This window comes from Lonchura striata, chromosome 2 (assembly GCF_050655825.1).
Source record: "Lonchura striata isolate lonStrDom1 chromosome 2, ASM5065582v1, whole genome shotgun sequence".
Taxonomy (NCBI): Eukaryota; Metazoa; Chordata; class Aves; order Passeriformes; family Estrildidae; genus Lonchura; species Lonchura striata.
This window is the reverse complement of record NC_140704.1, coordinates 126,140,675-126,168,540: the sequence shown is the minus strand read 5'-3', so window position 1 is coordinate 126,168,540 and position 27,866 is coordinate 126,140,675. Positions and strand designations below refer to the sequence as shown.

The 27,866-nt window shown below is 35.2% G+C and overlaps 1 protein-coding gene and 1 long non-coding RNA gene across 7 annotated transcripts in view; one reads left to right on the top strand and one right to left on the bottom strand.

The window, feature by feature from the left end:
* Nucleotides 1-26,704, top strand: part of LOC146768410 (uncharacterized) — a 76,787-nt gene extending 50,083 nt beyond the window's left edge. The window contains exons 2-3 of the long non-coding RNA XR_014952935.1: nt 19,993-20,164; nt 26,068-26,704. This is a non-coding gene — a long non-coding RNA (uncharacterized LOC146768410). The remainder of the gene's footprint in view (nt 1-19,992; nt 20,165-26,067) is intronic.
* Nucleotides 1,026-27,866, bottom strand: part of HNF4G (hepatocyte nuclear factor 4 gamma) — a 61,497-nt gene continuing 34,656 nt past the window's right edge. For 4 of the 6 annotated variants that reach the window (XM_085572266.1, XM_085572267.1, XM_021550537.2 and 1 more), the window contains 9 exons: nt 20,225-20,393; nt 17,812-17,906; nt 14,203-14,309; nt 9,934-10,089; nt 7,798-7,885; nt 5,636-5,788; nt 5,226-5,462; nt 4,629-4,751; nt 1,026-4,225 (listed from right to left, as the gene is read on the bottom strand). In XM_085572266.1, coding sequence (XP_085428392.1) covers nt 4,107-4,225; nt 4,629-4,751; nt 5,226-5,462; nt 5,636-5,788; nt 7,798-7,885; nt 9,934-10,089; nt 14,203-14,309; nt 17,812-17,906; nt 20,225-20,370 — 1,224 coding nt within the window. In that variant the 5' untranslated portion in view covers nt 20,371-20,393 and the 3' untranslated portion in view covers nt 1,026-4,106. Of the gene's footprint in view, nt 4,226-4,628; nt 4,752-5,225; nt 5,463-5,635; nt 5,789-7,797; nt 7,886-9,933; nt 10,090-14,202; nt 14,310-17,811; nt 17,907-20,224; nt 20,394-23,286; nt 26,410-27,866 lie in introns of those variants that run through there. The other 2 variants (XM_077786600.2, XM_085572268.1) reach the window with 2 other exon arrangements.

Sequence of the window (27,866 nt, the reverse complement as noted above, 5' to 3'; positions counted from 1 at the left end):
TTTCTGTAAAACAAATACTCCTAATTCACCTGTTGGGGCTACTTGTAAAGCTGATTTATTAAAATCTTGAAAAATACTCTGTCAGCACTTCACAGCATAGAATTGTAAGGGAGTTTCCATATTTCTTTCATTGTAGACTGAGAAAAAAAAAAAACTCTTTTAGTTCCCTAAAATCATAAACCTCCTACACCCCAATCATCATTCATAACTACAGGTTTCCTGCATGTAAAATAATCAGCCATTGATTAAAGTTCCTCAGAAGCACCAGAAGATCTCCAGCATTCAAAATGGAGTCTCCATGGCAGCTTTTCCCTGTAGTTCTGCACTCCAGAGTAGAGCCCATTTCAGCAAAAGTAAGCAGCCCAAATCATTGTATTATTACTACTAACAAAAAAAGAAACCAAAACAACAAAAAAACCCCCAAAATAAACAAACTAACTAACAACCTAACCCCATTTCCATTCAAAATCTAGTAAAGAGACATCCAACTGAACATAATTTCCAAGACAGAGGAAATACTGGTTATCTAAAAAAAAAAAATATTGTAAAGAGTAATTCTAAAGTTTACAATATCTCTATCAAATTGCACCTAAATTTTTCTAAATAACAATGCACTGGAGCAAAGGCAGTGATTTCTTAAGTTATCCCTGTCCAAAAAAACCAGACTGTTGAACATATGGTTAATTTTAAACACAGATGGAATTAAGCATGTGCTTCAGTTCTGTTCTGAGTCAGAAGTAAAAACTGAAGACCATAGCTATGTAATACTTTGCCATGTTACAGAAGAATCAACTAAAATGTCACCATCAGATTCTTTCATATGATTTCAATATCCTGCTTGAGCAGAGGGGGTTGGATTAGATGACCTCCAGAGGTCCCTTCCAACCTCAGCCATTCTGTGATGCTGTGAACACTGTAGAGATGAAAGCATGTTAGTTATATACTTATTCATTGTGTAAGGAATATAAACCACTCTCATTGTTTATGTAAATAGTAAAAAAAAAAAAAATACTAAAAGGCAAATATGTCATTTGGATCATTCATATTTCTTTATTGAGCTTTGATGAAAAACAGTCCATTTGAAATATTTCCAGCAACCATTTCAATTCCAAATGCTCAATACAAAAACTTGGTATCAGAGTTCAAACATATAAAGTTACATCTCATTATAATTTAATATTTAACAGCACTAATCATTTCTGATTTTTCATAATTAAGTTTACAAAAATAATGTTGCATTTATAAAATAAATCAGCTTTTCCCAATAAATTACAGTGGTGTTCTTATTCAAAAATGTAATATATTGTACAAAATAGACAACAGCTTTTTGTCAGACAAAATACTAAAGTATATTTTTCCTCCAGTACATTTTGGCAGTGTGTGACAACATTTTATTGTACACTTGATATTTAAAGTTCACCGTGAAAAATAAAGTAAGGTATTATGCACATCTTTTATATAAGGCAAGGGTGGCCAGCCTGGGGACTGATCTTTATTTCCAATTATATGTTTTTAGTCAGACCAATACTGCCATGTTCATATAGTTGACTTCATTTATCTGACGCAGTAAATTCATGCGGATCCACCTAGAGTCCAACACTCTTTATATGATAAGTACACAAATCTGAACCAAATCAGTAAACTTTTGGGCTGCTCAGTATCTCTCACACTTGTTCTACCTTTGTGTATCACTGTAAAGCATTGGTGGCCAACTTGTAAAAAAAGCAGAGTCTGGATACCCTTAAAGTTAATGGCAAAACCTCAGTACCTTAATCTATCATAAAAACTCATATTAAAAGGAACTTGTAAAAAGAGCAATGCATTAAAAAAAAAACAACCAAACAGTAAACAGCAAAAAGGAAAAAGATCTCAAAAGCGAAAGGCAAACATTAATAGCTACTGTATACAGTCTTTACAAAAGCAACTACTTTAAAATAACAAAGAAACACAGTGTCTACATGGTGGTAGGTGCATTCTCATTAAAGCCTTTTGAATGTTCAGGTCAGTTCAGCATTTACTGTGTTGCATTTCCTGCCTACAAAAATGTATTTGAAGAATCATTCTGGATTGTTTGAGCAACTTTTACAAGCCAAGGGTGGCACTGCACCATCTCTGGATGCTGTGATTAATGAAGGTGTCTGATTCAGAATGATCAACATCTCACCTTGAAGAATTTCTGACTCCACTATGTTTTCTCTTTGCAAACTGCAATATATTATTATCTCTTTTTTGTATGTTTCTCTCTTACATATCTTCTGGTAGAAAGTCTGCTTTAAAGTATTAAATCATTGCTGTCTGGAATAAATACAATATGTGAAGTGGCAATTTTCTTATGATGCTAGTATCGTATGAACAACATATCACTTCATATATCATAAAAGATTACTTTCACAAATTGTAACTGAGTAGTATAAATGCCCCAAGTGAGCATGTGTCACAAGGTTCACTTTGTGCAAATTCACAGAGAGTCCAAATCCAGATGGGTTGTTATGGACTCCAGACACAAAGCCTAGTCAAGGTTTGATCCCCAGACTGGAAGGGGAGGAAGAGGTGGAGAAAGGGGCTTATCACAGAAAAGCAAGTCATTGCATGCTTCTGAAAACTTAGACATTGAGAGGATGAGTATGTGAATTGAGAGGGTGTGCTGTCTTCTGGCTGCCTTCTGGCTTGAAATACCATGGCTCAAACCAGGAACACCTGGAGCTGAACTCAGGCACTGCAATTAGTAAGTCATAACTCCCCAAACACAGAACTACTACATTAATTACAACTTTTCAGTGGGTGAATTTTACTGATTGCTGAAACATGCATTTACCACCCAGTCAGACAAATAAACACAATGGCTACTCTTACACTAGTAAACCAAACATCACAAAGTGTCCTCTTGCCCTGAGGTCAAATAACATGGCCCAAGTTACACCTCATTGCAGTCTAAAACTTCCTTGTGAGGGCAAGAGGAGGAGCAGGCACTGATCTCTTCTCTGTGCTGACAGAGACAGGACTCAAGGGAATGGCCTGAAGTTGTGTGGGGAGGTTTCGGTTGGATAGTAGGAAAAGGTTCTTCACCCAGAGGATGGTTGGACACTGGAACAGGCTCTCCAGGGAAGTGGTCACAGAAAACCCTGAAGCATTTGGACAACCCTTGGGGATCGTGCTATGCAAGGCCAGGAGTTGGACTTGATGATCTTTGTGGGTCCCTTCCAACTCAGTTTATTCTGGGGTTCTGTGATACTCTCTGTACTCTTAAAGAGAAGGGAAGTGTTCAAAGAACCTGGTGAAAAGTGTCCCTAGACTGGCCTAATTCCCAAAGTGTGCTCATAAATATTTTGGGAAAGTACTAGTTAGTCCAGACCAAAAAGCCTACCAGTCCTTGTTCTAAGTACTTATCAATATAAATGCTTCAGCACTGGCCAATTGACTATATATAGACATAATATCTACACATGTTCTATATATAGATTTTAAGAAGTCCTCAAGCATATTCACCCAGGCAGGCCTTCTGCTTCATACAAACTGTTAAGCAGGGAGGATTCAATGCTTTTGTTGAAATTTTACTTGAAAGAGATGGTCCTTTCAAATCAGGATTTGGGGTTTTCTGTCCACTAAGTATGTTTTCCTTTTTTTTCAATTCATGTGCTTTTTTGGTAGCCTAATATTCTACTATTAATGGAATCTTGGCTTTTGCCTGAATAACCCACTTTTTCATATCTACAATTCACAGCTAAACAAGCACTAAGCAGTTTCATTACAATGAAAAAAATTATATACACATCTAAAACAAAAATATTAAGACAACTAAAACAGGAAATAAAAATATGAATCTGTGCATTTATAAGATCTAAAAATAATATCTACTTCTATACATATCTGTCAGACTGCAGCGTCCACAGTTACAGTTGTATGCAGTAGTCAGAACAGCATTACTTTCCAAATCATGAGGTGTTTTAAGGAGCATCCACTTAGTAGTGGCTGCTGAGGAAATAATTTCCTTTATCAACCTGAGATTTTAAATGTGCAAGTCTTCTACCAATTTATCTAGTGCATGAAAAGGAATAGAAGGAAGGGAAGGAAGGGAATGAAGAAAGGATGAGACAGAGATAAAAATATCACAATGGTTTTTGTTTCAAAATAGATTGTTGTGCAATGACTGAAGCTTGATTTGCAGACATTTTGTATTCTTGTCCAGAGCCTTGTGGAGGGGAAGGTAATGGAGTTTCTGGAGTTGCTGAAAAAAACCCCATAGAAATAATTATATATTTTTATAGTCTGGTCTACTCTACATATATACACTACTGCACTGAAAGGGAGTCCTGTTGCATACTTGGGAAAGAGAGTGTCTCGACATGCTAGGGAAACAGGATATTTTAATGATCAAATTTTTAGTTTATTAAAGACTGTGCATGTAAAAACGATGATATATCAGAATGGAGCTGAATTTTTAAATTAAATTCAGGTCAAAGTTTATTACTTAACACTATTTATATGCATACATTTTTAATGAACAATTATTTTAATTTAAGTATGATGATGAAATAGCTCTATGAACACTGACAGGCCACCATGCTAATTAATATTATGAAATGAAACAGTGAAGTGTTATGACAGAATGCTAACTTGCAATTACTTACATATCTGTTCCGCATGTACAGGAGCAGACATTGAACTTATGAGGACAGTTTGGCCAGTTAATGGATCTTGGGCTAAGTGAGGATGCACTGGATGATGCAGATGACTGGCATCATTAGAAGTACCTGCAAAAATAGCATGAGCATATATCAATGCAAACGAGCACGTTGTTGCCAGTGAGTTATACTTCAGTTATTACATTTCCACAGAGTAAATATTTTGATTGGCAATTTGAATAATTGCCTCTGGGTATTCATTAAACAATTTAAGCAGACTTCAAGCATATTAAACACTGTGTTTATTTTCACTGTTTTGACTGCAATAACAGTGTGTTTCATGAAACATTTCTAAGGATTCTTTCATCTGCCTATGAAATTGTAGGACAACCTAGTAGTTACTGAGAAGTACATACAAAATCTGTTGTTATAAGACTAAGTTAACAACATGAACGGCCAAGACAAGAAGGCTGTACCTAACAAATACAAAACACAAAGCTCAGACAGTGAAGAGTTCTAGCTTAGATCAGGATTCCCTCAACATCCCAACATGCTAAATTCAACATAATACAAGATGGTAAATTTAACAAATTGTTAGCTTACCTCCCAGTAACATTTCCTGAAGCAAACTGTCAATTTTAACAATTCCAAATAATTTAACCAATTGTATCTGCTCAATCATTTGCCAAGTGATGCTTTGGAGTGTAGGCAGTAGAAGAAGAAGTTCTCCAAATCTTCCTCTGGAGTCATACTGACGGTCATTAATATAATCCTCTAAACTGATTTGGACTTGGAATCGCATATTCTTAATCTTCAATGGATTACTCAAACCTTTTGCATCTTAAAAAAGGACAAAAACTTAAAGTCAAGGCATATTACGATTTGGGAGGAGTATCTTACTGTTTTTCATTTTATTGTTTTCCATGCAGCTAGATAACATGAACAGATGCTAAATAAAAAACTTTCAATAAAATCACATGTAAAATAATTGAGAGATACTTTTGTAAAAATACCTGGATCAAAAAACACAATTGCTTTCAAGCAAGCATATTCATTGTCATCTATTTGAATTTCCTGGAAGGGACGAACTAATTCATCCAGAATCCGATTTGCCACTCGGCAGATCTCCATTTCAGTGCTGTTGCGATGAATTATGTAATTGTTGCCTTAGAGAGAAAGAATATCAACATATTAATTAATAGAAACATTTTGATGTAATGTACTAGATGAAGCCAGTTTCCAAAAGTATATTTCATATTGCTTGATCAAGTTAATTTTTTTAAGTAATAACATCACACACAACTTTTCTTTGCAGAGTATATATGTGCAAATTATAGCTGTCCCCCAGTAAATACTCTGCACATATAAGTATGCCAACGTGCAGTTACTGATTAGTCCACAGGACCAAGGTTGGTATTTGAAGGTACTAGTGTGAAGCAAGTAGACCTTTATGTTTAAATAACAGATAAATATACCAAAGTATTGATCTTAAAATGTCTTCTTCCCTGATTAAAATAATATATCCCAACTGAATGGCAAGGATTTGACAATAGGCAAGAGGAGACACTTTTTTTTCTAAAGGATGTTTCTGTTGTTCCTAATAAAATTTAGTAGCATAGTAAAATTTTCAGTTAAGAAATAATTTTACCTAGAGTTTTTTGGGTTTTGGGTTTTTTAAAAAAATATCAATTTTGGAGGTCTCCATGATGGTATCTTAATTCACTTTCTGTAGAATACTAGGAATATCATGGAGCTTTCAGAAGTCACCATGCAGTTTTTTGAAAGAAAAACTGATAATTATATCACAAGCGATCTATGTCAAAATTACTCAAAAAACAGATATCTGCCTCCAAGTATCAAAACCAAGCCTTGAAACCTCAAATTGTTTCTACTTTTGGTATATCTGCTGATGCTCATGATATATAATTTTCTTACTATTATTTTATCATTTTTTCCTTTTATCTTGTTACTAATCCAAATAAAATTGCAAATTTATTTTTTCTTAGTTTCTGTTAATTTTGTTAGCAAAACTATATTTAGGGAAATAAGTACCTTAAGAAAGACATTGTATAGCTTTTATTTTGAAAAGATTGCTGGTGAGAGAAATACCTTCAGACCAAGCCCTTCTTGTCCTTTTAATGTTTTAATATGTGTAAAAATAAATTCAAGCTAATTCAGATCTATAAAAAGGCAGGCCCGAAGAGGAAGGAGAACAAGTAGTAGGAAATGTCCTTGTACCACACCACCAGTGAAGAGACAAGTCTGAGTCCGTATTCCATATAGCCCATCAAAAATCCTGTCCCAGACGACCAACAGCCTGTCTCAGGAAACAACCCCAATGCTGACCATGTCTAATGAGGCCCTTTTCGGCAGAGTGCACTTCAGAATGAAGAGCACTGTGTCAAACAAGGTTAACAAATGCCCCATCATATCACTCCACTCTTTTGCAACTGGTCCTCTCAGTTGCATGAACTAGAAGACATGCTTCCGTCAGTGACAACATCCTCTTCCCTGACAGCCATGGTCCCTTTATACAGCCCAACACAGGAGACATCTGAGCTGACCAAGAATGCGTTCCTGCAGGCGTGCCTCGGCATTGTGCCGTGGTGCACCCATCTGCCACGCAGCAGGACAGCAGGAATGGTGTTTACATGGTAGCCGTATGGGGACTGTACAGGAACAGGTGAGAGAGGTCTTGAGAAAGGGAGTTGCAGGTAACATGCTATCTAATATTCCAGCCAATAAAGTCTTCTCTGAGTCTGAAGGACTCCTGAGAAAGCTCCAGATAAATAGTTTTCATGAAAACTGATAGTAGTACACGTGCATACCCCTTTCCTAAGCAAAGGGGTTTTTACACTGTTTTTGTGGTGTAATTTTATTCCATTTTTTAATGGGAAAGGGTGGAGAAAGGACAATAATGTAAGGAGGCAATTGCCAGGAACTCCCTTAAATTATGGTTTCTGCTATTCAATATACCTTTACCTGCATTAACCCACATGAAACCATCCAGCTCCTTTTGCTAGAACAGGCATGTGACATTATGTCATTAATAGCTATTTAGCATTTACAGAATGCATTGCTTTGATTGTGCCAGAACAGTTGTCCCACTTAAGTGACTACACCACTGCTAATGTACTATAACACCATCAGTAAGTAAAACAAAATCAATATTTACCTAAAAGTAAAATGTCCTTATATGCCATGGACCGTTTTGCTGCTCCAAGCAACAGGTGCTCCCCAGCATGTGCTCTTAGCAGGGCAACCTCACAAAACAACCAACAGACTTATTAGATGATGAAGCAGTAAGTTTCAATAAGAGCAAATGAAAAAAGGATACATATTACTATGTGTTAGATATATGTTGAAGGCTGTTAAGATTCCAATGTAAAATGTAAAGTGGATGCAAAAAGCTGAACACCATAAAAAAAGCTTTCTAATTAAATTGTAATCTCTGTCATATCTAGCATTCTGTCTAGATTTTAAACATAAGGATCTGCAAAATACTTCTTAATAAATATACTACCTGCATTTATTTTCTAGTGTGTATTCCCTTGACAAAGTTTTCTCTGGCATTTTAAGTTGACACTAAATACTCCAGTGGGCTGGAATGAACTGTTACAGTAAATTTGGTTCTATCAGTGTTTAATTTTTCTCTTGAACAAAAAATTTATGCAACACTTAAAACAGCTTCTTCCAAACAAAGCCAGATATGCTAACAGCACCACTATTGTCCACAAAGAGGAATCCCAATTTGTACTAGGAAGGAACTTCTGATTATTTGTTTAGTATTAGTCACCTATTTCCTCTAGTTTTAATGTCTGCTTGAAATGTCAGCAATGGCCTTTATTTCCTGAAAGAACTCATCTCTTGACAAGTAATTCTAATCCAAGCCAGTCATTTTAGGAGAGATATAAAGGTACACAACACCTGTGTAATACTTAGTGTTAGGATTTCAGGTTCTCAGTAGAGTTACCTTAGCTGGTTTGGTCTCCTCTGTGGTTTGCAAATCAGGCTACTCTCATACCAGGAATAATTTTTTTGAAAACCAGATGGCTTATTTCATAACTGAATGCACAATGCCCCTTAGAAACTAGCTATCACAAATTAAAAAGTGGCATTTGTTTTATTTCTCAACATATTTGTCCCTATTTTTCTAATGTACTAAAGGTTTCAGAGTATTTTCCAACATGTACTCTTCAAGCACAACAGGGGTGTTTTCAGCCTGTCATTCTAAGATGATATTTTATTTTTTAAATGCAGATAGGAACATTTTAAGGATATTTTATAACTTCTCTTTTCCTCCATACTATCTTAAGAATAAAATAAGCAATTTTTTTTGCTTGCTTTTGTTGCCCTTTTGTAGTAATGATATTTGAAATTCTTCTTCACATGAACAGTTTAAACTTATTCAAGTATGTTGAGCTTGTGAGAAATGTGCTCTGTTGGTCTGCAAACACATAATTTAACTCATTTAACTTCTTTTTTGGGGAGTTTCCTGTGGCCTGAAACATACCCATATTCCTGAGGAACAATAAAAAGGGCAATGATTCAGTCCAAATGAAGGATAACCTAACACTTGCAGGATTTTGTTAAAAAACTGGGGGACTCAAGAAGCAAAATAAGTATTTCCACTATTCTAGTTCACAGAGTGATTTTCAAGATTAATCAGATTTTGGTGTGGAATCAAGAGATCCCAAGCAATGAATTAATCTCCTTCTGAGGCTGCTTGTCGGAGAACTGATTCCCACAATGTGGAGATTCTGGTTCTGGGTTTGCCAGCACAGCTTAGTGATGTGATGTTAGATCAGACCTCTGTCACAAAAAAACTCTTATGCATTTTCAAGATTTGGTGTTTTCCTTACATTTATTATATACAATATAATTTTAATACATTGTATTGCATAAAAGATTATTTGCTATGAACTGATATCACTTGGAATTTGTTTGAGATTCTAATTGCTTTTGGTTTTTGCAAGTAGAGAAGACTTGCTTCAAATTAAATAACCTGCTGTTTTATACCGTATTATAATGAAAGGTGAATATGAAAAAAATACTTTTTAAGGTCAGAAAAAGTTGTGCTTCCAAAACACTACAGAAAGAACAAAACACTTAAAGCCATGCTTCCTTGCTGTTTCTTTTTGTTCATGTCTTTTCTGTTATGGTGGTGTTACTGTACAACTTAAATAAGAGGATAGGTTTATTCAGCTCTGTTTGTTCAGACAAAAAAGAATGAGTGCTTCATCCTGACATTTAAATATCAGAGGAATAACTGAGCAGTAATTAGAGTTTTCTCTTTGTTCTCCTCTTATACCTGGTCATCGAGTGGTAGTTCACAGAAGCCTGGAATATATTTAGCCCATTCCACCAGGACCAAAAGTTGTTGCTTCATAGATTCACAGACATCACTAACACCAGCAATTTTCTTAACATTTATATCAGTGCTAGCACTGGGACTGGAGATTGAGATCTAGCCATAATGAGAGAAAAAATGAATAATGTTAAATTTAATATAATTTTATTTTCACTGGTTAGTAGCATATTTAAGAAAAAATCAAAGCAGTAATCACAGACACTCTTAAGAAATTCCTTGACCATATGGACCATTACCCTGCACGTAAATTATAAATTTTTCTCTCTCAGTATTGCCAGTATGCATCGCAATATGCTAAAACTTTAATTAATCATGTCATCATACAATATCTTCTCATTCCAAAATACTATTTTAAAAAATACTAGAGCTCTTTTCATTTGTAGAAGGGAGGTGTTTTGAGTTTTTATTTCTTTAAAATGGTTGACATTTACTTCATTTCAGAAAAAAAGAAGAACTATTAGTGGCATGTAGTAATATTAAGGGATAGAGATAATAAGAGAAAGAGAATTATAAAGGGGTAACATGCTCTTCTAGTGGAAAGATAAGTATCATTAACTGTAGAAGGTAAAACAGGGGGGTTTTAGTGCCTGGAGGAGAATGGTTTGTATTGTAATGATGAAGCAGTGGTATAGGCAGAGGCCTGAGATGTTTCAGAGGAAATTTAAAGGATATGAGTGTGCATTAGACCACTTGCAGGGAACAGTGTTCTGTGAAATGGCAAGAGAGCAATATTTTTCTGGGCCTAAAGCTGGGGCACTTCTATTGAGCCAATTCCTGAAATTCGTAACAACTTTTCAAGGAAAGGAACAAAACCAGGCTTTCTCTTGAGCCAGGCAGGAAAGCCAGCTTAAGATAAAGGCAAACCCAAGAAGGTAAGGCCAGTTTATAGTTGCTATCATACTAGGGAACCAAAAAGAAGCAGAAAACAGAAAAGGTAAAAAATCAGAAAAATGGAAACAAAATGAAAAAGAGAGAAGAAGAAAAGAAAAAGAAAAAAAGAAAAAGAAAAAGAAAAAGAAAAAGAAAAAGAAAAAGAAAAAGAAAAAGAAAAAGAAAAAGAAAAAGAAAAAGAAAAAGAAAAAGAAAAAGAAAAAGAAAAAGAAAAAGAAAAAGAAAAAGAAAAAGAAAAAGAAAAAGAAAAAGAAAAAGAAAAAGAAAAAGAAAAAGAAAAAGAAAAAGAAAAAGAAAAAGAAAAAGAAAAAGAAAAAGAAAAAGAAAAAGAAAAAGAAAAAGAAAAAGAAAAAGAAAAAGAAAAAGAAAAAGATCCTCGTACAATGCCTATAAAACTAACTTTCCCTTTATGTATTATTACCGAAAGCATATTTGGGAAATTATGTAGCGTGATTATCTTCCTCAGGAAAAGAAATTAATTGTTTTGTCTTCCATTAGCATGTTCCTACACTTTTCAGGATGGTGGAAAGTATTTAGTTTGACTCCTACCAGTTCCCTTCATTCATATACCCATGTTAAACCCCACAGTGGGATCTGTAGTGAAATCCCTTATCCTTGACTTGTCAAAAGGAGTTGTTCTTCAGAACTAAAGCTCTATGTTTCCTACATAATTCAGTAGTGTAAAACAGTGAAAACAGCTTAGATATTTATGTCAGTTATCCAGCTGAACATTAGCTCTCAGGGAAATACAGCAACTAGGCAGGGGAAAAATTCCTCAGACACATAATTCAAAGGCTATCATGTAGGAAAAAGGTTAGAGGTATTGCCTCTTTGTAGACAGAGAATGTGTGAAATCCATGCTATAATCATGAATCCATATCTGGCATCTCCTCTACAAAAAGGAGGTTGAAAATACTGATATTCATTCAGGTGAGAGCTACCAGAGCGATTCAGTCTAGAAAACCTTCAGTACAGAAAGACAGTAAAGAAATTCAATACATTTCTTTTTTTTTTTTTTCCAGAAGAATAAAAGGGGTCTTGATCATGATTCAAAGGTACAAAGTAGAGATTTCTGATAGTAGGTCAAACTCTGATCTGCCTGAAAATGATACTAACCATGCAGCAACTAGAAGATAATACAAGAAGGTAAAGAAGAGGTAGATTGTTTAACTGTTAGACATACTGGCCCATGCAGTTAATACATTGTCCTTCCTTTAATATATTTAATCAAAGATGTGCATTTTTATAATTTACATCTTACATTACAAACTACAGTCTCCATGCTGAAATTACTTGGTGAACTTCTTCTGAGGGTTCGTGGGATGACTCCCATGGAGGTCATTATGAACACCTAGGATTACATGTCTTGACAAGGATATGAAGCTATGAACTTTTCAATTTCTATTTCTCTATTGCTTTAACCTGCCTCTCATTTATGGGGTACAACATAGGGCTCAGTGACTTGATAGAATCAGAGATTAGCACAGGTTAGGAGGGACCTTCAAAGGTCCCAACCTTTTATGGGAAAGGAATCCTAGAGATTATCTAACACCCTGTTCAATCGCATCTTGAAAATCTTCAATGATGAGGAGTCCACCACATCCCTGGAAAGGTTGCTCCAGTAATTGCTTGTTCTCATTGTAAAAAATTTCTTTCTTATATTGAGGTGAAACCTTTCCCAGTGTAACTTGTACCCTTAATGAGTTGATGAACATAAAAATATAACACTGTATCCCAGTTGATCTGAAAACCTTCAGAGACAGATGCCTTTACTCATATGAAAGTCCAGCATGACCTTTTCATATTTACATAATCCTGGAAGCCTCTCCCAGGTCTGTATGAGAAAAATTGTACTTAGACAATTCCCCCCTGTACGGAATCTTAACGAAAAAAATTACTAATTTTCCCTATTTATTATGAACACTTCAAAAGGTATGAAAATGCCTTTTTTTCCTTATTCATATGGACATTTCAAAAGAAATGAATGCCACCCTCTTCCTCATTTTACAGCTGAAGTACTTGAATAATCATTTGGGACACTATCACCTCCTCTAAGTCTCTTCTCAGGACTGAACTCATCTTGTAGACCTATTCAACTGAGGGAGAAGTACTTTCAAGACTTCTTTGCTTTTCCATCATGCTAATGGAGTCTCTTGGACTTTGAAGCCAAGATTGTATCTTCATATATACTTGACATAGTGGAAGCAATTCTGTTCTACTAAAATATATCCAATAGTAAGTACAATAAATTTGTGTATACACAAGGAGATGTTTTAGGCCAACAACCTACTATTTGAAAAAAACTGTGCTATAAACAGCTGAGGATGTGATTCTGTTCAAGACAGTTCTTATTCCTGAATTGCATATACCAGTTGGAAATGATTAAGGAGTATTAAAAAAAGCACAATAAGCAGGGTCAAAAAATTACAAAGGAGATAAATATAGCTATATTTTTCATAGTGTATAGGTAGAAAATGTAGGAAGGTACATTATGTTCATCTAGTCTGCCCAGACATGCAATACGTGCCAAAGACTATAACCCAGTAATTCCTGCATCAATTCTTTACAGGCAGTTCCAGCCTAAGAGAGATGCTGATAAAGAATGAGATTACAAAACATTTGGGGATGTATAAATCAGTCAGTATGAAATCATAAAGGTGGCAGTTAAATTCTAAGCAAGTTAGTAAGAGGTGCAAGAATGCAGAATCAATGATCATGATTTATCTGAGGTGCAGAAAAGGACTGGAGACTGTTCCATTCAGCAATTGATTCAATAGGAAAAAAAAAAGAAAAAGAGAAAATGAAGTTCAGATGAGACAAAGAAAATTTAAAAGTGAGAGGTGAATAGACTCTGCAGTTGGAACACTTCTTTTTGCCTTACTTATAATGTCTAAAGATATTAAAAATGGGATTTTCAAAAGAATGTAAGGAAATGAGTGTCCACACCCCTTTGAATGTAATGGCTTTGGACAAATTTTTTCCTATGTTTCATGGGAAAGACTGTTTCAAAGATAGATAGATGCCACCAGCTGCCTAAGACAGCAATTGATTTAAAAGCAGTAAGAACCATAAACCTTTATTAAGAAAGGTGCCTAAGACATATTGTTCTGGATAAAGTAGAATATTTTACTGACTATGCTTCCAGAATGTATTCTATTACGGCTTCTTCCATTGAGAAGAGGAAACTGAGTGCATTTTGGAAGTAGGAAAAAAGTAATCGCAATAATTATTTTTGATACAGTAAGAAATTAAGAAGTATTTAATTTTAGTAAAAGTGATCTTAACGTCAGTAAATAATTTTGTGATAGATCTCAGTACCTGGCGGGAGAGTGTCTCAGCTTGTGACAGTGTGCTAATAGAGGGACTGTTGCAGCCATCAAAAGTGTTTCTTCTTGTACTTATCCTGTCCCGTTCATTTTGTACAGCTGGAAAAGAATAATCATCTCATTTATTGACTTGTAAACACTGATACAAAGAATAATTTCAGAACTTTACTAGATTCCAGAACATAAGTCTAAGAACTGAAAGGTATGCCATTCAAAGAAGATGATCTGTGTTTATCTCTGAGTGATGAGGAGGGATGATATACATGTTTATAGTCTCAATTGGAACACTACTTGTCTGTAAAAAGCATGTATAACTAATTGTAGATAAACACTAAATCATCTGCACTTCTGTCACTAGCTTAATTACAGTCAAACCTCTTTATTCCTTTGAACTTGAACACATGGTGTCAATTTCAACCAATTTAATAAGTCAGGCTTTATGATAACAGCAGAAATGGACATTTCCAGACTACCAAACAGGTTAAGTGGTACAGCATCACCACTGAAAAAATATCTCTCAGAGGAAGTATGAAAGCCCTACTCCTACTCTGCAGTAGGAAACAATGAAACACGAATGAATCATGAATTTACTCCACTAGTAAGAAAATTCTGAACATTAAATCTCATGTTCCTCCTCAGTGACATTGCATTCCTAGCCAGTTTAGGGAACATTAACTAAGTTACAGGGGGACAAAAGAACAACCCAAAAACCAGTGCATGAGAAAAGTTTTAGGACAGTAAATTCATTAAGTTTTGTCTCATGGGGTCCAAAAACAGGCATTTGAAAGAGCTTTGGATAAGGAATCTGTAATCAGCACATGCAAAACTTATAAAGCAAGAAAGTGTACATTTAAACTAAAGGAAGAAGAAAAAAAATAAAAGCTAACAGTCAGATCCTTCTAAAACCTAGATCTGTAGTGAAAGATTAGGCCAAGGAAAAAAAGGAGGGGTGGGGGGGGAATTGTGCCTATGGAAATCTTTCTATTGCATGAGCAACTTCATTGTCTTTTAAGAGCAGCAGCTTTATTACCAAAGATAGGTTTGCTATATTGTGGGAAACAATCTGCATTACAGAATTTAGGACTAGTACAACAAGTTTCAATTAGAAAAAAAAAAAAAAACCCCAAAAAAACCCCCTCTGTGCATTGAGTAGGTTCAGGGTTTATCGGAACAATGCACACAGTTTATTCCAAAGGTGTGCTAACTTTTTTGCAGGGACAGTCACTGATGGGCCTTTTATTAAGGTCACAGGAAGAAATCTTGTGTGGTGATAAACACGCAGTATGTTGTAGACAGGAAAGAGAAAATATAACCGTTTGTAAAAGAATGCTGAAATAAACATTCAGTGCTGAAACAAACATAGGTAATTAAAATAAGTTCAGCACTGATTTGTTTTGTAAAAACAGTAAGGTATACCAGTACACCACTAGTGAAAATCACTGGTGGAGCACACTTAAAACTATAGTGGAATTTTTAATTTTCTTCAACATACACGTAATTTTGGATTATTAGACTAGACTATGTGGCTAAAGCTTTGTTGTCAAATCAGACTAAAATTGCCTTAAACAGAGACTTCATGAGGAGGGTGGTACATTTGCTCAAAGAGGACTTATAAAGCTTTTAATAACTAAAACCTCTCTTTTCTTTGTCCTGGAGAAAAGAAAGAGATTTGCTAAAAATGTGAGAATCTGTGATAGATTCTATGCTATACTTATATTAAGAGACATGCCCTGACCATGTAGATAGGTTATAACAAAAGCAATGTTGAAAGTCTTAGACACAGTGGGATCAGAGTAGGGCAGAGTAGCGTTAAGTGGGTTAAAAATTTTGTGCCATGCTAGGCTGCACTAGCATCTTAAGGGAAATAAGCATTTTGGCCTCCTCAGCACATGAAAGATGCTGGAAAACCAGGTAGTGTCCAGCAGGGGGCTATGGAGATGTAATCCACAAGATGCACATGGTGAAGTAGAGACGGGCATCTTTGCTTATGTGGAAAAAAGAGGAGCAACATGGATGTGAGGGTCTTCATTTCTGTAGCATACAGAAAATGGAGCCAGATTATTCTCACATGCATAATGAAAAGACAAGACCCAATGGGCACTATTCTAACTGCAGTAAGAGATATTCTAACTAGTTATAAGGAAAAAAAGCCTTTCCAATGAGGGTGGTCAAGTACTGGTAGAGCTTGTAGAGCAAGAGGTTTTTCAATCTCCTCTCTCACAGACAGTGTAAATCTGTCTGGGCAGGGTCCCAAGCAACCTGACAGAACCTAGATATCAGCCTTGGTTTAAGTGGGAGCTGAACTAGATGAACTATAGATGTCTCTTCTGAAATAAACTATTATTTAACTCCAGGATTTGAAAGTCTGTAAAGTTCTTCTATTTGCAAAACTTCTAGGGCTGCTGCATATTCACAGATCTTTCTCTTTCTTCACATCAGATTCATAACATATATACAATATATTGTGTTACTGACTTAATGGCTCAAATTCCAAAAGGCCAAAGTCTCTTAAAGGAGATGCACAATAGTAGGCAAACCTATTTCAGACCCCGTGCAATGCTGTTTAGAATATCCCCATACAGCTTTCAAGGAGAAAAATCCATTTTATCTCATACCAATAACTTGATCACTAGGAAAGTACTGCTACAAGACAGATACTTCAGAGCATAAAAAAAAAAAGCTTCATTTGTACAGACAAAAAGAATGATAGCCACATTACAAGAGAACTAAGCATTCACATTTCAGACTGGCCAGCAAGAAGATGCACCATGCTCTAAACAAGAAAGGTAGCAAAGTTTGTGACAAACAACTTTTGAGAGTGTATTTGAAACAGATAAGGACATCTTTTGCCTCTACATCATTATTGCCTTTGAAACAACAGGTCAAAAAAACCCAAAAAACCCTCTAATATTTGCACTGCTCTTCCTTCCCTGTTGCTCTGCTCCTGTGGTGATCTAGTCCTTCCATTTTGACTGAAGAATCAATGTGACACATGCTTCTCATATCTGTCAGTGAGATGCTAAGTAACAATTTTCCTATATTAAGCCCTAGGGAAATTAGATTTTTTTATAATTAATGTGGAGTCTCCACTGACAGCTGCCACTACTCTTCCCACTACTTACTCACTCAACTTCACAGTCCTTTGGCTTAAATGCTTCATGTGTTTAATTTTAAGGGAAGAACCAGTAAATTGGCCCTGTCATTACTTAGGGCAGGGGGAACAAAAAGTCAGATAGAGATTTTATTACTCAGATTTGGTAAACATTTTAAGCAAAATTTCATGGTTTGAAATATTCTAGCCTATGGCTCAATATGTAGAAATCAATGAATTCTTTTGAAAGAATTAATTAATTAAACATTTGCAAATTCACTTTAAATCCATGAACTTGTGAATGTTCCAAGTTCTAGAACTGCTTATCCACTTGAAAGTTAGAAGACATATATTTCACCTCACTATAAACGCACTTTAGCATTATGAAGGTATTGTAGCAGACTTTCCATTGGTTTAGTCTGGTGGAGTTTTTTAGAATTTTCATTATATTTCAAAGATAATTCAGATTTTTTTTAAATTTGTATATCAAATAATAAATTACTCCATTACCTTCCTTTTTCATTCCTGCTCGAAAACACTTTTTTAAACGACAATATCTGCATTGATTCCTTTTGTCCTTGTCAACAATACACTGTCGGTTGAATCTATCAGAGACAAGAAAAGGTACATTTTTACAGCATTAATAAAGTAGCACCCTGATTACAAAGAAGAAAACCAACTAATCGGTCCTGTCAGAAAAATGTCTATAACCACAGACTCTCTTCTTCAGTTGCATTGATTATTCTTCTTTTATTAATCACTTTTGAGAGGTGTCCCAACCTGATAATTTTCCAGGAATATGTGTGTGTATAAACACATGTATGCATTGGAATAGGCAAGCATGGAAAATTTTGTAGGGATGTATATCATTTACACCTCAATTGATTTGTGAGGTATGTCAGTACCTAGCTGCATCAAATGGAAGTGGAAGAAAAAATAATTAAGAAAAGCTGCAAATAGAAAAGGAAAGGAAAATCAAAGAAAAAGTCGTATGTTGCTGGCATGGAGGATCCCCTTAGCTGCAAAACCATTACCCTTGTCTGGCAGTGTTTACTCCTTCTGGGAGATAACAATGAACAAGCTGCATGTTTTATCACTACAGGTGTCAACCTAAACAGGAAATGAGAGGAACCAACACAATGAAATAAAGACTTGAGGAAATACATGGAGCATGACACTGCAAGGCAGCTTCCTGAGGCTATTATGCACATCTACAGGTGTGCCTAAAAGGAATGCATATGAGCCATTTGCCCCTCTGTCTAAGTCTGCCTTTTATTCTTTGCATGTGTTTGTTAGATAAACAGACTCTGTCAAAGCAGAACTCTTCCTGAAATCACTTATGTCAGCTCTTAACACACCACTTTAGGGGTATGTCTATGCTATTTCACTGGACGATGTTTGTAAGGGAGAGGTTTCCTTATAAGAATATTACATAGGCAAAGAAGAGTGTGGAAAACATCTCCAGTAACAAGGCATTCTTATAAAGGTTTTATTGTCACCCCATGCAACAGCACAGGGGGACAGAGACTGGGGGCGATAGTCAGTTCACCACGTTGTCTCTGCTGCTGCTTCCTGCTCAAGGGAAAACTCCTCTCAGTCTTCACCTGCTCCATTGTCAGGTCTCTCCCAACAGAGACAGTTGTCCACAAACTTCTCCAATGTTAGTTCTTCACATGGGCTTAGTTCTTCATGAAGTGCTCCAGCATGGATGCTTTCCACAGCATGCAGTACTTTAGGATTGGGCTGCCCCAGCAATGGGTCCCCTGCAGGGTCAACAGTCCTACCAGAAAACCTTCTCCAGTGTGAGATCCTCCTTCAATGGGGCCACAGGCCCAGCCAGGAGGCTGCTGCTGCACAGTCTTCCCATAGGGTCACATCCTTCTTTCAGGTATTCACCTTCTCCAGCAGCAGCTCCTCCATGGGCTGCAGATGAATAATATCTGCTCCTCTGTGGATTTCCATGGTTTTCAAAGGGACACTTGCCTCATCATAGTCTGTGCCATGGGCTGTAGGAGAATCTTTGCTCCAGCTTTTAAAGCACATCCCTCCCCATCCTTCTCCACTAACCTTGTTGTCTGCAGAGCTGTTCCTCTCTCACATTGTCACTACTCTTCTCTGCACAATTTTGTTCTGCACAATAATTATTTTTTTCTTTTTAAATACATTATCTCCAGAGATACTACCACCATTTCTGATAGGCTCAGCTATGGCCATCTTGAAGCTGACTGGCATTGGCTTCACCAGATACAGGGGACACTTCTGACAGCTTCTCACTAGAACCCACTTTTGTAGCCACATCACTACCAAAATCTCGGCATGAAAAACCCCTCCAGTGATTTTTTCAAACTCATTGAGTTTTCCATATATTCTGCTCATGACTCAAAATGCACATTCTATAGCCCTGAGCCTACACAGATAATTTCATCAAACATGGTGCAGTGTGATATTTTGGGCACCATTTGGAAATTAACAGATTGCCATTCAGACAGACAGGGGGAAATGGCTGCTCAAAAGACCTGTGTGTCACACCAAGTGGCAATATGTGCAGATGAGTTTGTACAGTCCTTAAAACAAGACCCATAAATCTATTCAGAAACTACCTTCATAAGGAAAGAATTTTAGAAAACAGTTAAGTATTAGAGTTTTTACATTGAAGTGAAAATATGAACATTTTTCCTTTTTTTTTTTCAGGAGATGACTTTTTAAATCATAAATAAAAGAGTGAAACAGCTTCTCAGTGATGTAATGATATCAACAAGATCATCAAGCACCTGGAACATAATTTCTGGAATGTGTAATATCAAGTAGCACTCCTTAAGAAAAAGCTGAAAATCCCCTGACATAACTGAAAAATTATGACAAGGTATGAATATAATTTTTGCTTAAATTCATTAATTTAGTGCCTCTAGAACTTTTGAAATACCTGCATGAATAGACGTGGTTTTTCCTAATGCTACGTCTAAAAAATCCCTTGCATCCATCACAGCTGGAAGCACCATAATGTTTTCCGGTCGCTCGGTCTCCACATATTGCACAGAGACTGCTGACCCCATTGTCGGCAGCATTCATGTTGGCAGCTTCTCCAGAACTGTCTGATAAGAGACAAGAACATACACAGTTATGGATAAGACTTCCAAAACCACCCCATGAGCAAGTTGTACCTAAATAGAGGCTTTTCCTAGCCTTTTCTCTTTTAATTGCCACTTACAATTTATATAGCATGACCCATCTGATTACATCTGGTTCTTACTGACATGAACACTTTCAAAGTGATAGAGATGTTAAAAGAATTTATGCAGTTCATTACAACAAATAATCATGTCCTAAACTCTTTTCAGCTGAAGGGTTAAAAATTAAAGTGCTTTTCTGCATTTAAAGTTATAAATACTCCTACTAACATGAAGAGGAACTTTGGCACAAAGCAGTTCTAATTGGTAAAGATCTCATTTATGAATTCTCATACAAACTGGCAATAGCTGGCAACTCTTTTACAAAGATTTGTGACATTTAAAAAAGAAACAAAAATAAGAAGGATTTTGTACAACTTTATTAAAAAAAAAAAAAAACAACAACAAAATACATGCTAAGAGTATTAACATACTATTAACATGTCTGTTATTTCCTTGAAGAAATTTTTGACAGGAGCACTGGTGCAGTCTTTCCTTGCACAGAATATTAGCTATGTGATTAACAATTAGTCACTGAACATGGTAAACACTACTGAATAAATTCACCTGAAATCAAACCAGATATATTTATTCTTTGAGTCACAATGTTAACAGATGTGTTAAAAGAAACAACTGCAAAACAGCTTTTCTGTTTTGTTTCTGGTTTAAACAGAAGGAAAATATACCCTAAGCATTTGTAGCTGTTTTGTCCAGGAGAGTAAAGACTGCTACATTAATCAGATATGCAAAAATGAATTCAAAAGTCAAATACATGAGTTCATGAACAGCATACAGGATGAACAGTAAAACTGTTAATATGGATTAATATTACTCATATTGTATAGATCCAACCAAAACACATAACACAAATACATCATAAAATTTTAATTGTGTCCCACCAAAGTTAAAAGTTAAAAAGTTCTCTAGATGCAGAGACAAGCAGCCTTTCTGTTTTGTTTTGTTTTACTGAGCTGTAATTGATAGGAATTACTTTAAAAATTAAAAAAAAAAAAAAAAGAAATCTTAGAGATAAGTTCTATAAAGAATTTTTTTAAAATTAGGATTGTCATGACTTGAAAATTTTAAAATATTTTTAAACTAGGTTACAGAATTGCTTTGGAAAAATATAAGACCTTTCTTTTGGAGTTTTATAGCTTTGCATCATATAACAGAATAATTGAAAACACAATATTTAAATGTTATGATGAAATATTTTACAGCAAGATAAGTTGTGCACATATACATACATATATATTGCACATATACATATATATATATATATATATATATATATATATATATATATATATATGGGCGTACTTATTTTCTTTGGTATTATTCTGAACCAAAATGTCAAAAAATTATTTGATTTCAACAGAATTGTGTAATCTGCCTGAATGTGGCTTGCTAAGCTTCTCTAAATGTTCGTAATTAATTTAAACAGCTAAAAAAGATACACAGGAAGGTTCATAAGGGGCAGCTTTCAGTTCCAAACTAGCATTGTGACAATACTATGTTTTTATAAATGCTGTAAGAAAATACTTTAGCTAAACTCAAAACAAACTCTAAACATAAAAAGGCTGCACCTGATAACTAATAACTATCAAGCTAATCACTTACAGTGATAATTTAACCAGCTCTATCACCAACACATAATGCAACCAAGCACAACCTCCCTAATCTGCCTTCTCATTTTATTTAACATTAACAGATCAAAAGGGTCCTATTCAGCAAAAAACATATGACCAATGAAATACCCATAGTAGGAAAAAAAGCAGAGAAATCATCTAAAGTTATATAATCATTGTTGACAGCTACAAATTTAGTTAGTGCATGAAGTTCTGGTTTTTCTTCCTAAATCGATAACCAAATCTAACCTTCTGTTTACTAAGCTTGCTGTAATTTAAAACCAGAAATTCAGATAAAACTTAAACCCCAACATTAAAAGTTAATTAGGTTCTATATGGCAGTTGCTAAATATTTTTCCTGCAAATCACTACATATCAGTTCTGCCTTTTAAAAATACATAGTGCTCTAGAACTATGAATTATACTTTGACACAATAAGCCAACATTTTTAGTGTATTAAAAGATTTGAAATTTTTGAATAGTTTAACTTGCTTGATACTTTATTCACAGTATTTTTTATCAATACAGATGATGGCAGAATGAAATGCTATGCTTTCTATTTCAAGCATAAGTTATTGAGAAAAATTCTCAAAAATTGAATATAAAAAAAATCTGCCTAAAGTGTTACATTAGTCAAATGCAAATACATTTTCTCAACTAAACATTATCCTCTAAAAAGCTGATGTGATTATTTTAAAATCTCTCTTGTTCCTATATACACTTAGCTAGAAAGGCTAGAATACTTAAATTAAAAAAAATATTAGTATAACAATTAGAAACTAAGCATCAAGAAACAGTAGCTAATTTTTTTTCACAAACCTCTAGCCAATTTTTTCCTTTCCTTCTGAAAGTTATATACAAAATATACTTCCATGTCCAAACTGTCAATACTAGTTATTCATTTGTCTTACAGTAAATAAAGCAACTGCTGAATAGACCACTTTTTTTCCCGTTGATTAACTGACTGGTGACAGTACAACTACTTTATTATATGTAACTTCTCTTATATTTTCTTTAAAGAATTATAATGTTACTAACTCAGAGTCAGCGATGAAGTGTAAGAGAGCAGATTTGTAGTTTGAAAATAACCCCCAAATGCTCCATTAATAAAACATTTAACTAACACCTTATAGCATTACTACACTTTTTCTGTTAACTGGCTTGAATTTGCCTCAAAGAGAAGAACTCACCATTGCCATTATACAGAATCTGCATGGTTTCAAACTCCAGTGCTGTGTATGTCGGATCTAAAACCTCACTGTAGTTTGCCATTTCCATGTCCAGTATTGGTTCTGAGAGCCGCATCATTGAATGCAAAAGCAGTGAAAAAGCTGTTCAAATGTACAACCTTCCCATTCTGTTTCACAGTGATTGATAATCCAAAGTTAACTATAACTGTGTCACTTGAGTGCAGAAATGGGAGGAGCTGGAAAACTGCTTCTTCATGCTGTATTTTACCTGGGTATTTTTTTTCTTTTATGATATAGTGCAACCCTTCTGATAATCTTGGAATGCTTTTTGAAATAATCTTATCGGGAATTGTTCTGGTTCCAGTTCTTGCATGAACCCAAGGACATGCAGGAAGCTTCCTATCTCTCATGCTTTGCTGCACATTTTGCTGTCAATGTATAGTACGAACAGTTCCAAACAAACTACTCTGGTTGTTCTATGTAGAAACTAAGTTCATATGCCATTTTATTCTCTCACTTCAGAACAATAAGGAAATGTGATATGATTATGGACTATCTCAAACTATACCCAAATCACCCACCTACATATTTTAAAAGACAGCTGTAAAATTTCTCATTTTACAGCTGGTAATGTTCTTTCCCACTGGTAACGACTTAGCTCTGTAAGCATCCTTAAGCAAGGCTTCTAGTCACACAAGTCTGCAGCAAGGCCAGTTCATAAGTCTCTCCATCACACAGTGTGCTGCTGCAATGGCTCCAGGCACTGTACCCTGCAACTTCTCAGACAGTGGCTTCCTGCTCTAACCCTTCTTCCTACAAGATGTGATGGCTGGATGGCATTTCCAAGCACCATTCAGATGTACAGGAAGAAAAGAAATATTAATCATGGTCTCTGTAATGAACAATCTCTGGGTAGATCCACAGCTCACCAGTTGGTAGATATGGTGTGTACAAACCAGTTAAAAACCCTCCTGTAAAGCAACTTGAATCTGTGCCAACTATATAGCTGAACAGCAGAATTTCACTTGCTAATCAGATGCTTTCAAATGTTGGATAGCAGAATTTCAAATGTTATTAATCTCAATACATTCTATACAGAAAACTACCCTTTGCACTCTTAAAAAATAGTTACATAAAGATTACATATACAGGAAAACTACACAGTTTATGCTTATTTAAGAAGAGCTAGGAACTGTATATAAAGCCTTGAAATGCATATTTGAATAGTCTTCAGTTCCTACTCAGTAAAAGTAGCTGTAAAAGGGCACCATAAATTAACTCTCGATTAAGTAACTAAATAAATATTTTAAAAGCAGTTTATGACAGACAAGCTATCAATGAAGGAGGAAAATTTACACTAAAAGACCTACAAAAAAAGCCTTTCAAAATTCATCCTCCTAATATCCATGTCCCCAGGGTTACCTGAGAGACACGAATCATCCTGTCTCCTTGTGGACATGTAGATGTAGTCTCAGGCCAGTTCTCCTCCTGACTCCAGCAGAGTCCAGTAAAATAATTATGACAACAGGATTCTTGTATAATTCACAGATCTATCCCTAAACCAAATTGTATTTACAGTTGTGTTACTACTTGCACAAATTCTCCTCAGATTTTGGAGGGTCTCCACAGGGCTGTCCTTTTCAACCTACTGCTATTCATTTTTCTCTAAACCATTCATCCATTATTATATTTAATGTGATATCAAAAAACTGCAAAAGTTACTTCTTAAAAAGAGCAGATGATATGACTATAGATACTTCCTATACATGACAGAAGACAAATAATACAAAATATGACAATTTTTTAATATATTTAAGAATATGACCAAAATTTTAGAATATTTACTGCCTACAGTAATGGAAAAAAATTACTCAGAAAGTGTCATTTCACACTAGTGGAAGTGTACAAGGTTTCACAGTTTTTAAACACAGCTAGTATTTCTTTCTTTTGCTTAAATAAGTATATTAAATTAAGACTGATGAAAAGTTATTTGTTGACAGCCAATGTTGTTTAGGAAACTGTAATTTCATCATGAGATGGAATAATTTTATATTACCTGATGGCTCAGTTTGGAAAGTTTCCTCTGCATCAGAATTTGTTGTATTTGCTACAACCATTTGTTGTATTTGTATAGTATTTGCTATAAAACTAATTACTAGTTACATAAAAAATGATTCATTGCCTTAATATGCTACTTAGCGTAAAATAAAAAGGCTTACATGTTAACTAGAATTATCTATTGTTCTTCAGTGTACACTTTTTGATAATATGTTCTATAAACATTATCTGGCTTTTTAATGACAAAATAGCATGCTTACAAACATATCTACTGCATATTTTTTATTTCAAAATGCCAGTCCTGACAACATTCCTCCATATAAGTAAATTTTAAATAAGGAAATGAAGGAATGAATGTAAGACGGAAGATATCATGTATGACATGATCAAATCCTGCTATTCCCTCTGCTATTAGCAGAACTTCTTCAATGCTGCCAAAACAGGCCCCTTAGTGACTGCTAAAGAGAGGGAATGAATTGACCCTTCATACTTCTGTCATATAAAAACTCATTTCAATTGATTTTTTAATATGGAAAAATGTATGCTATAGGAATAACATTCTTTATATTATTTTTTCATGTTTTGCTAAGGAAACTTCTTGCAGTCAAATCTTGCACTCATAAAAATGTGCTTTCTGGGGGATTTTTGGCGTCATGAAGTACATCATGAACAATTAATGTATACTAAATCAATATGGTAAAATATTAATATGTTTTTTTTCAGCCTTAGGTGGGTTAGAATGCTGTCCTGGAATTGGAGGAGTTGACGAAAGAAGCTAATGATGAACAGCTTTTGGTCTTATGTAAGTTCAAGCTTTATACTGTTCACTAGTATTCAGACTCCCTCACAGCAGATTTCTTTTCATGCTGGACACCTGCACTGTTTTTCAAATTCTGAATGACACTGCAGTTTGTAGTACAAAACAGTTTGAGTCACGTCATCAAGTACTGACAGCCAAGAAATATCACCCTAAAGTAAGAAAAAGTTTTAAAACTGTGTAGTTAGTCAAACTGCTAAGCATTTCTTTGATATAAGTGATACTGTAAATTTGAGTAAGAAATAATTTCTCAAAGTAAATTTTGCAGTAATTGTGAAGAGAAAGCTACAATAATGGTTTTGTTAATGTGGTTTTCTTGCTTTTTTTCTTTAAATCTGATGACCTCAGGATCACATACAGAAAGCATTCCTATCTTATCTTTAAGACTATTAACTCTGTTAATTGTTCAGCTCTCCATATTAAATGTAATCATTCTTTCTGACTGTGGCATAAAATACAGCACAACCTAATAAAATCAAGGTTATTTCCATAAAAGTCTTCCTGAAAATAAAAACAAATCTCAAACTACTATCACCACTGAAACAGTTTTGGTTTTCTCTTTTAATAAGTAGCAATATGTCCTTTTACCTTTCCAGCTTAGTAAGAAATGTAGGTTGCTAGAAAAAGTGTTTAATTCAAAGGGTTTTTTTTCTTGTTTCCCATGTATTCTGGATAAGAACACACCTTCACGCTATTTCTTGCTTTGCAAGAACAGTGAGTTATGGTGGACATACTTGGAGGGCATCCTGGTTTTGTCAACAATCTGTCATATTTATCCACAATGCTGGCAAAACACACATTTTGATCAGTTTGCCTCTTGAAGGTTGGCACGCATAGGAAAGGGTATGAATAGAGGTCGCACTAAAAAACCCTAAAGAAACCATATGAGCTAAGCCAGAATGCCTCCTTACTACAGTAAACTCAAAAACCTCCAAGCCAGAGAGTTTATTTGCCAGAAACTTGCTACCCAGGAAGCAGTGTGAAATTTTCCACACACCCATGGGCAATCTCATCTTTGCCTTACAAAGGTACACACCCATGTAATAGCACAGACTGAGCTTCCCTCTCCTGGAACACACCCTCAGTGCCAGGGAGAACACTGCTAGTCACCATCACATCAGCTCTGCTGACGCCCACCCCCAGATGCTTCATAAATGGTCCATGAGTAATGACTGGGAAATGTTTGTGTTCTAAAATATAAAATTATGACATGTTCAACATGGAAAGCTTTGTAACACTGTGGCATTACTTTATTTGATAGATATTGTTGGCTTTTTATTTTTTAAATAAATAAAAATATTAGAGTTGGATCAGATCCAAAAATCAGTGATAAAATGTGTGTATCAAAGTATAAATGTGTATTACCAAGCTTCTTCAAAAAGAAATAGTCTTTTTGCTTAACACCTAGGTAACATGATGGAAATATGGCTACAGTCCTCTACAACTCCAAGATATTGCAGCAAGGCTTATAATGTTGTCATGACCCTCTCTCCCTCCCCCAGCACCCAAAAACTTCAGAGCCAAACAAGGACAAAGTTGCCTTTGAGCTGGATATTGTGAAAGGACTTTTCAGAACAATTTGTGAATCATGAGAATGTATAGCATGAAGGCTTTCACTAAGGTGACCAAAGGCATCATCATCTCAAACCCTGCTCAAACCCACCAACTATCATCTTCAACAAGTAAATTTATGACACTTAAGACT